General features: G+C 33.8%; 1 protein-coding gene across 4 annotated transcripts in view; it reads right to left on the bottom strand.

The window, feature by feature from the left end:
* TLL1 (tolloid like 1) overlaps positions 1–11,183 on the bottom strand; it is a 182,537-nt gene that overhangs the window by 43,534 nt on the left and 127,820 nt on the right. For 2 of the 4 annotated variants that reach the window (XM_084518162.1, XM_084518161.1), the window contains 3 exons: positions 9,610–9,790; positions 2,626–2,751; positions 1,085–1,212 (listed from right to left, as the gene is read on the bottom strand). The exons of the other annotated variants lie outside the window; for them this stretch is intronic. In XM_084518162.1, coding sequence (XP_084374288.1) covers positions 1,085–1,212; positions 2,626–2,751; positions 9,610–9,790 — 435 coding nt within the window. The remainder of the gene's footprint in view (positions 1–1,084; positions 1,213–2,625; positions 2,752–9,609; positions 9,791–11,183) is intronic. 4 annotated transcript variants of the gene reach the window in all.

Below are 11,183 nucleotides of genomic sequence, written 5' to 3'. Positions count from 1 at the left end.
GGAGAGAGTTGACTCCCAATTCCCTTTCTGTGGCATTTTTGTGTGTACTGCAATTCTTATTTTCATTTGCAAATCTAGCATGTTCACATTGGTAAGTTCTTCAGGACAAAGACTCTGCATGCCTGTGCAAATATCAGTGGTGTTTTTTTTGTTTGTTTGTTTGTTTGTTTCTTTACAGGTATTATTATAGCACATTTGTTTATTGTTTTAACACCTGTAATGAAGGTTCTGTGCATGGATTCTAAACACCATTTCTTTAGAAACCTATCCCCCTTTTCTCAGATCAGTGAAAGATGTGGAAAGATGGGAGGAATTCACCACTGAACCAAGGAGCCATTTGCCACAGGTATTGCAGAGGCAGTCATGCGGCTTTCCCCCAGGTACCAAGAAACACTGAGGCTGAGCTCACAGCAGACAAGTCTCCTGGACAGGTCCATGTCTTTGGCTTTGTAAAAATGTTACGTAACTTCAGCAGGTCTGCAGAGCTCCCTGAGCTCTGCTAGCCCGTCTTCAGCCATCAGAACTGTCTTCAGCCAGCTAGACACAAAGGTCACATAACTCTACTTGTAAAGTTGCTCTTCTACCTATGTTAAGATTTGGAGCCACCTTTAAATGAGAAGTTCAGATTCTTGGGTTTTGGGTCTTCTTTTCCTCTTCAAAAAGTGAAGAATAGAAATGCAAAAGGTGTGTGAAGAGGACTGTTCATAACTTCTAATATTGCTTCCAATATTGTATATATTGGAGTTTGCGTAAATGTATTCTACCATATTCTTCAAAACTTTGTGCAAATTTTATGAATTGCAATATTGATATACTAAATTCTCATAGGAGAAAAGGATTCCTCCTGCCCTTTGCTTTGCAGAGTGCAATGATCACAAAGTTTAACTCACAGCTATGTCACACTGAGCAGCCCCAGTTTGCCAGGAATGGACAGGAATCAGCAGGGTTTCTTTAAAACATCTTACCTTTGGCTGCAAATTGGATAGTAAAGATGAGTAACAGTTTCAAATCATCGAGTGCAGTCATTTAAGAAGCAGGTTTGGTGGAAGAAATGAGCAAAAAAAAAGGGTAGGTAGAAACTCACCAATTTGACCCTCTGCCCGGGGGTGGCACTGATTTCCCAGGTACACTCCTTTCTGCTGGGATATTTGTCGGGCCAGTTGGGACTCGTGATGATGCCATTGGGGCTGTGGATCTTCTGTTCACACTCAGCTATGCCAACAGTAATAGCATCAGTTAGTCTGGGGGTCTATATTCAGAGGTAGCCAGAGAAGTACTCTTGCTTGCCAGGGGACCCACTGAATGGAAGGGATTAGTAGGAAGGCAGCTTAGCACCTTCTTGGTGTGCAGGATTATTTTTCTCCCCTTTGATGAACACTTTATGGCAATTAACCCAGCATGCTTTGATTTGTGAAACATATATTGTTGTTTACAATGGATTACTTTTTAAATAAGTAAATAAATAAACATAAACAAAGTATTGAAAAATAATTAAATATTCTGCTAACCCCCCCCCCATTCTGCTTGCAAATAAGTATGAGAATCCACATGAGAAATCTTGCCAATCCAACTTCAAATGGTATTTCTAGAACAATTTATTTTTATCTTTTCTCACTAATTTTCATGCTGCTGCTGCACAGCAATCATTTTGATTTTTAAACCACAGTTTCTAGGGAAATATATACAACCAGAAAACAGCAAAGACTGAATTGTAAGTATGTACCAAGAACAGCTTAGTCATTCAAATCATAACTGTTTCCAGAAGTGCCTCTCTCAATAAATGAAAAATCTAAAACTTAGACAAGGCAAGCAAAAAAAACCTGCTTCATCTCCTTTTGTCTTTCATTTTTTAACAACCTTAATTTGCTTTATAAACATCAGAAAATTATTTGGCAAGAATATTTTAGAGGAGGCAAATATCATCCCAACACCAGGCATAATGCAAGCTATTCACAAGGGACACATGTTTAGTAGCAAATTAGATCCATGCTAGAATACAGCCTTGAGAAATTACAGTAGCTCCTATGATATTGCACATGTACAGTTCATTTGCAGATAATCTAAATTTTACTTACATCCCCAAGCCTACTGTTTTCTGAGGTTGCTACACCTTTAGACAGTAAATGGGAAGAAAGATGTATAACTTGATTGAAATTTGGATTGTCTGAATATGTCCCCTAAAATAAACCCTGAAAGGAATTTCTTGAAGATAGCTACTGTTTCACCCGTACCTCAGGGTTCAGTCACTATTGGGAGCAAATCACAACTTTGCCAGGCTTCTCTCCAAAAACTCTTGCCCCTCTGTTATGTACTTCATTAGATAAATATACTGTCACAGCTCTAAATACTCTACACTTCACTACTAAAAGTAGCACTCCTCGTTTAAGCTGAGTGGTCAATAACTCCAAGTTTTTTAAACCATGTTTCCATGGAACCTCAAACTCAGCCACACACAAGAGCTATGGATGGAGGGAATGAGGGAAGAGGGGCAAGGGAGCAATTAAGCCCAAATGCCTACGACTGCATGATCCCATTCTTTCCTTTCTTTTCCTTGGAAAAGAAATATCTGCAAAGATCTTTCTGAAAGAATTGTATCATCTACTGACCAAATACCATACTACTTACCCTCCTTGCAGTCATGCTTGTTTTCATGTAGCACAAATCCATTTCGGCACTGGCAAACATAGCTTCCTACTGTGTTGATGCACTCATGCTGGCAGCCACCATTGTCCTTTGAACACTCATCCTTGTCTAAGAAATACACAGCAAGGATAGGTGAGCATTACAGACACCAGTAGTGCTTTTTACCAAAGACAAAAAGGTTTAGCACAGTGATTGAGACCAGAAAAGGATAAATTAAGGCATAGTCCTTCTCATTTTTTTGGTACCTAACTTCTATACACTCATTGCTTGGCCTACACCATGGCACAAATATCCTATCTCATCTTTCTAAGAAGTGGGGGATAGCTCTCAGGGGAGGGGAACAGTAGTAAAACAAACAAGCTAAATCAAAGGAGGTAAGACAGTTACTATCATTTACTCTTTCAAGTGGTCTTGCTGGTAAAGATTTCATAAATATATCATCTGATATTTATTTTGGTGAACACTGGGAGTGCAATTTATGGACAACACAAAGTATTCTAGCTTTATGCAAATTCCACAACTTAACTGCAGTATTGTGAAAGGCACACAGAGGCCAAGCAAGGTTGCAAGTTCTGCACATTAAAGATATAAGAATGACTAAACATAAACTTTCTGAATAAGATGATTTTTCTTTCCAGCAGACTGGCAGTGTGCTTTACTTTTAATAAATCTGGACATTAGAGAACATCTTGAAAAGGAAAACATTTCATTGAAAAACATACAAAAGAAACTGGTATTAATTATTTCAAGGAGATCTACAATATAGCATGCAGTTCAGTTTATTAACATATAATCCCTTAAAAGAGCTTTTAGTGTGTTAGAAGTAAAAACAGAGAGTAGGGGAGGAAATATGACCTGCATTAAACAGCTACAAATTCATTACATGGAAAAAAGCCAAACTAGATTAACAGGCTGTCAGTCAAGAGAGAGGCCTCAGCTGCCACCCTTCTATGTCAGCTGTTTTCATTTTAGGCAAGGCCAGTCCATTAAGAGAGGCATACTGCTACTGAGATGTCCATATACACATACACATACACCCACATGTGTGTGTGTGGTTATATATATTTGTATACATATATATACATACACACACAAAACCTGATGTATAAAAATATATACATATATTATTACATTTGTGTATATACATATATACACATAAACACACCCAAGTATGCACACTATCTTACAAACTCTACCATTTCTACATGCAAAAGAGAAGAGGAAAAAGAGCAAAGGAACTATGGTCATCCCAGAGGTCCAGCAGTTGCAGAGCTGGAATGCAGAGCATGCAGCCCCTTCAGCCTCATGTGCCTTGGAAAGCAGCAGTGAGTGTTATCTTTGAACAAGGTAACATGCGATGTTCAGACTTCAGCAGGCACAGTAAGAATTTCTATAGATTACAAACGACTACAGATAATTTAAGTCTCTTTTTGTTGTCTTACTAACGTATTTTACTCCCTCCCTTTATAGTTGCTTATATTCAGTAACACAACAAAGAAAGTCTGCATTATAATTGCATACACATCGGCTTTATCTGCTGAAATGTATGCAACACATACATTGTTGACTCATTGACTTGCAGGTGTTTCAGGAAAAATCAGTTTCTCCTTGTAATAGATGATGATGTAGAACAATCCTGCAAGTCAAACCCAAGTTTCTACTGCATTTTAATCCTGTAAATCTCAAATCTGTTTGCACCAAAAAGTCTTGGAAGCTTTCTGAAAATGTGAACAGATTTGAAGGTTAAGTAACAGCAGAAAAATATACATAGCTCCCAGAATCAAATATCCAAAGGCTTATATTAGTTGTCATTTTGATGATGAAAGAAGCATAAAAGCACAAAAGTACACTGTTTATGCATCTTGCAATGCAGGTTTCAAACTGAGGTAGTAAATTCATTCAATTTCAAACAAAATATTTAATCTTTCATTTTTGCAAAAGCAAGCACTATCATAAATTAATTCCATGTTACAAATGAAGAATAGTAAAAAGCAAATGAAAAATTAGACGTAATAGGAAGAAAATGCTTCAGTATTTCCCCCCCTAAGCGTAAGTTTAGTTTTCTACCAAAATAACATAATAAATGGAAGGCAAGCTCAAAATGCATTCAAGTTCAACTTTCAAGTAGGGAGTATGTATGCAAATTCTAAATAAACACCCTCTCAATTTTCACCTTCCACCAAAGCACAAAATAGGGAAAAGTATTTTAACATTAAGTAAGTATGCACTCTGTAAAATAATCTCTTAAGAGACAGCGCATAAGTGAACAGTCCTATGTTGGACTTCTTCAGAGATGAAATCACTATAAAACAATGGACAGAGGGTAGAATAGAGAAGCTTTGGAACATATCTGAACTACAATAATTATTTGTAGATGGTTAATCAAGTATGCAACTGTTGAACAAGCCTTCCTCACACTTCATAATTTGGAACAGACTTTCTGTCAAATTGATTGCCCAGTTTTAAAAATTCATGAAAAAACAATTAGTCTGTATTAGTTATAGGAACAAATGTTTTGCCATGTAAAACCAAAGCCATTTGTTATGCTGACAGATGGAAATGAGTCTCCCAGTTTTGAATGGATACTTTCTTTCTTTTTTCATTTCAGTATTCAGAACATGGAAAGATCCATTCTCAACAAAATGTTAGATTTAAATCATTCAGAGGACAAATGGTCGTACCTCTGAGACCCTCAGAGGCCACCAGTCTGTGAATAATACGTACTCGGCCTGAAGGGACCTGTACCAAGTCCTTGCAAGATTCAAAAACAAAAATTTTCTCTTTGCAGGCAGCTTTCTTGTCTGTGGAAAAAAATGTACCAGGATGGCACCAGAGATGAGTTTGTGCTCCAAAACAAATCTTCTCAAGACTAAAAAGATCCTAGGTTTCTCTTTTAACTTCTTAATGAATTGATAACCAAGAAAAAATACCCTAAACTTCATTCTTATATTATTTCAAATACCACACCTGTTTGGAATGATCATGCAAAGAATCACATATTTAAAACACAACTAAAATTCATGATAAATGGAGGCAGTCAATGACATTATAAGAGGGTATTAAATATACCAAAAAAGAAAGAGTGATTTAAAGAAATGATTAAGCTAGCTTCTCAGAAACATCACAGAACAATGTTTTTTTAATTTTTTTTTTTCCTTCCTGTAGTAAATTTATGAAGTTATTGTACACTCCCCTATTCTTATGGGTCAAATAGATAGGAATTAATCACTGACTTCCAACAATAGCAGCAGAGGAGAGAGAGAGAGAGAGAGAGAGAGAAGGACAGAAAAAAAAGGGGGGAGGAAGGGGGACACCACACTACACCTCACTTCTGGAAGCTCTTAGTTAGAAGCCTAATATCCAATTCCAAAATTTTTTAGCAAAAGCATTAAAAAATTAATATTGCATGACTCCCTAGTTTCTCCTCTACACCGAAGAAACTGGATTATAACCATGTAACATTCTTCCTGGCAGTTAGACAGATAATGGCTCTCAACTGAGCTTTCTTCAGAATTGTCCCATCAAATGTAAATTTTACTGAATGTTAAAAAAAAGTTTTTCTCACTTTCCAATAGCACCTGACTGGCTGTTAACACAATTTAACAGCCAAAAACATGATTACATGTCTTCTTATATCAACATAAATAGCTTTCTAGTGCAGGTCATGTGTTGCCCTGTGTCAATGTTTGCTTTCACAGTTTATCGCATTGGTTTTCAATCACCCAAAAACTGTTTTCTGTCATCTGAGCTGGAGCTGGGCCATTCTTTCTCAATTGTAGCCAGGGATGCACGATTCTCCACTAAAAGATATGACAAAAGAAAAAAAAAAAAAAAAAAAAAAAAAAAAGTTCTAAAAGTTCCTTGTCTCTACTTGAGGAACACAGTACAGTCCTTAACTTTCATATTTATTTGACTTATCTACCTCCCTCCTGCTGATTTTTGCAGATGCCTTTTACTGGTGAATAGACTGCAAAATGCACTGCTCTACTTATTATTGATTTTTTTTCCCAACGCTTCTTTATAACTAAATATGTACAAATCCTTCTATTGTGATTTAATTGATAAAATTGTTAAATGCCTTCTAGCAAGTATCCTGTACACCAAGAACTAATATTAACTATTTCTTGGCAGATATAATTCCGAAATTGTGTTCTGAAGACAAGTTTATAAAGAGGCAACAAATAAAAAGCATCATCAGCTGAGCAGAGATCATCTATCAACCCACAAAAGTCAAAACACATGAGGTGAAGTCTCAAGTCCATGCTTAATTGATGGACCAATAGCATATTATGTTGATATTAAGGAATTAAGGAATAAGAAAATTATAACACTTTCTGACAGTCATGAAAGTTGTGTCCAATTAGTTATTCTGAGGTGTAAGCCTCATGTTTGAGTTCAAAGTTTGATTTGTCTCAAGCATTACAAAGTTTCCGTTTTGATCAGGAAATATTGTCAAATTTGGTAAGCCAAGTAATAAGGAATAACAGAATCTTCTAGAAACAATAACAACCAGAAAATTGAGAAAAATATAAAAAATGTCTGAACTCATGCAATAAGAGAGATTTTTATATCTTTTTATATATTTATATATATATTTATATTTTATATATATTTTTATAAGAGACATTATAGCAGAAATTCATTATGAAGCATTCAGTAGATGTATATAATTACAAACTCAAAAACTACTTACATCAAGCTATGTTTCTTTGAAGAGGATTAGATATGTTCTATACTCAGGACATATAACACATTTTGATTTATTAAAAACTACTTTTATTCAGACAGCCTCAGCTAATGAATTTATTCTTTTGATCAATGGAGTCATTTATAACTTAGCTTTTTTAATTTACCAGGAAAAATCTTTTTACACATGATAATAATAATTCATTCAGAAGTGAAAGAGATAAATGAAATAATGGTACCGAAGGATTATAACCTGATGCTTTGAATTGCATGAATTACAGCCCAGCCTTTCCTAAACATTTAGCATTGACCTGAGCTCTTCCTAAGCCACATTCATAATATTAATAGATTATTTAAACAATCACTATATATATATTTATTTATATATTTATATATATAATACAAATCGGTGAAAAGGAAAATATCACTTTAAGTAGAACCAAAATTTAACTGAACTTAAACAAGTTCAACAAGTCCACAAGCCATAATTTCTGAACTACAATTCTTACAAATTACAGAACAATTATTGCCAATCTTATCTGCCATAGCTTTACAGATACTGAAAGTACATAACCAACACTTACTGGCTATTTTTAGAAGTGGAACATGTCAATATATATTCTTGTAAAAAGTTGTAATATGTGACAATTCCTGCTGTCACTCCTAGGCTTACATGAAATGACTAGTTGTGTGTTTTTAGGAGGAAGCTCTGTCATGTGCATATTAACTACACATACTGAGTAAACCTTGAAAAGTCATTTACTAATGTAAAGTATTATTTTAAAATTGTAAGTTACTACTATATGTAAAGACAGATTTGAATAACTATGACCAGAGAAACATGATTGTTAGAGATTATATACTTCAGAAGACAAAAAAATAGAGGAAAGGTAATTGCTTCATAAATTCCTTTTTTTGTTTGTTTTTTTTTTTTTTTGTTTTTCCATCATTCCTTAAGAAAAACATCAAAGAAGTTATAATGGGAAAATATTGGAAGTTGTGAATCTCTAATCTGTTTGTTTTGATAGTTATTTACCTCATTGTTCATCCTTTATACATCCTCTATCACACAATATATTAATTCATATTTCTTTGTCATAGTCAATGTTATTAAAGCTGATCACTGAAATACCATTTTCATTTCAGCCTTGCTAAAGAGTTTTAGAGAACAAACCCTAATAATGGTGCCTGGTAATACACTAGACGACACATTAGTTTTGCTACATGCTAAAAACAATCAGGATACTCCAGATTCAAATTTTTAACTGCTATGGAAAAACCTGGGGCAAAATTCAAAACCCAAATGTTTCTGGATGGTTTCCAGAGTTTTAGGAGGGGAAACTGTTTAGTTGTTGTTTTGTGATTTTTGTTTGTTTTTTACATACCTACGCATGTGTGTGCACAAGAAAAGCACTAAGCAAAATGACACCTCTAACACCAGTTGTTATTCTGCCACAGCCAGATTATTATCTGATAATATTATTATCAGATTATTATAGTCTCAGTGGGTAATTGCAAAGACTGCTGTTGTGCAAATCTCTCTTCACATCTTGAGTTTCACTCATGTCTAAACTTATTCAACAATTTGTGTCCTCAAATGATATAAATTGTCATAGCTCTGATCTGGCCAATGAAATTACACCCCACTAAATACAGACAATTTTTTACAAAGGCAAGGTCTTTATTCTTTTGCATAACATTAATAAGTGCAAAGTCTGGCAAGAAAGAAACTGTAATGTTAAGCAAATGCTATACCACAAAGTGGTCATTTCATAATTAATGCAATATATTCAGAGAGCTGAATAAAAAAACACAAGCATGTAATCGATATCGTGTTACAACTGGTATTTGAAAAAATAGCAACAGAACTTGGGATCTAAAAGAAACTTAGGAGCACTTATTAAGTTTCCTCTTTTTGGCCTTATCCCGCAAAATTGACTTCTGCTCTTATTTAAATATATATATATATATAATATTAAATATTAAATATAATATAAATATAAATATATAAATATATAAATATATAAATATAATATAAATATAGATATTAAATATATATATATATATAAATTCTACGTATTTTCCACTATATACAGATATTACAATTCAGAACAGTATTTTAAGAAAGAAGAATGGTTCATACTTCTATAAATGAAACCAACTTAAATCTACAAGGAAAATTAAAAGGGAAATGATGCTTATTTTCATATCAAAACACTGTGTTCACCCAGGCAGTGTGAACAGAGGCACTCATAGGTACACAAGAGTGATTTTCTATACCTGAAAAGAAGTGTGCCTTGAAGCCCTTTTTTGACACGGTATTGTCAGATCTGAATTCAATTCTCATGTTGTTGTACTGTGAGGTGATAACTTCAGGCACTTCCGTACCACAGAATTTGCCATGTAGTTTAGAATCAGAAGAAAGGCCACTACGAATCTCCACATAATCGTATTTGCAAACCTGGGAACAGAGAGTTTTGTTTTGTTGTTTAAGCTAAACAAAAGAAAAGTATGAAATTATTTACAAGTGCAAGAACTTCAAATGTAATATGCCTCTTAGCAATATATTAATATTTTGTTCTGCTTTTTCCTGACTCTGCAAACATTTGTAAATGCTTACAGATGTTCACTGATTTTATGTAAGAATATGTTAAGGTTAGTAAGAGTTGGTGATCATATTCATCATATAAAAAATTATATGTTATCCCCAACCTACCTAGCATTTCAATTTTTAAATTCTTAACATGTCCATTAAATCTAAAAAGAATTTCAATATTAGACTAAAATCTAGAAATATTCACTCTACAATTTATAGCTACCTTTGTGCTGTAAATCACATACCTAAAACCAACAAAAGTTCTACCACTTGCACCCCAGAAATTTAAAAAAAAAAAAAAAAAAAAAAGTGCTCACTTAAAATCTTACAAGACAGGTTTTTGCCATAATTTATTTATGATAAATATCTACTTATGAATATACAAATCTGCACTATTTGCAATGTGAATTCTTATTTACCAGTAGCATTGGTATAATTTGGAGAGCTAACACATGTGATTTTCACTAAATGGTTAAAAATAAAGTAAAATAACACAATAAAAAGCCTTATGCAAGGCCTACACCTCATGATAATACTTTCAATGCATAATCCCTTGGCCAACATAAAGCCTTCCACCCAAAAACTTCTAAGCTTCTTAGGCTCAGCTATCAATCATTTCATCAAAAATGTCCCAGTTGTCTGCAATTAATAGCTTAAGAGAAAACAGTGGCCAGGAGGATTCATACAGAGCTTAGATTGTCCATTAAATCCAAGTTGTATTTCATAAATTGCAATTTATAGTCATAAAAGAAATGTCAGGGGAGCTGGAAGAGAAAATAGTATTTTGGCCTTTGCTGTGATTTCTGTCTACTAAATATTAAGTAGTTGTCAATGTTTTTTTTTTGTTTTTTTTTTGTTTGTTTTTTGTTTTTTTTTGTTTTGTTTTTTAAATATACTACATTCTAGATGACAACTCAATTTTTATTGTTACTGGAATTAGTTTCATATGTTTCAGAGTTGGAAAGTGACTAATTCAGTTGAAACCACATTTATACAATATAAAGACGAAAGTTATACAAAACTTGAGTTACTGTCACATGCTGATTTATATGAATTGTAAGACAAATTCATTTTTAATGCCTGAAATTTTCAAATATAACTCAACGTTAATAAATCCCAACAATTTCAACAGTACCTCAGTGATGAGTTTTGATACTGTTATATGTTTAGATTAAAAATGAAACAATTTGAGAGAGGTCTAACTTCCTTCTTACAACACTACAAAATACAAATAAAATTAAAAGTTAATTGAAAAACT

Source organism: Aythya ferina (genome assembly GCF_964211825.1).
Source record: "Aythya ferina genome assembly, chromosome: 4".
NCBI lineage: Eukaryota > Metazoa > Chordata > Aves > Anseriformes > Anatidae > Aythya > Aythya ferina.
Note: the sequence above shows the minus strand (reverse complement) of the source record. Positions and strands in the feature narration are given on the sequence as shown.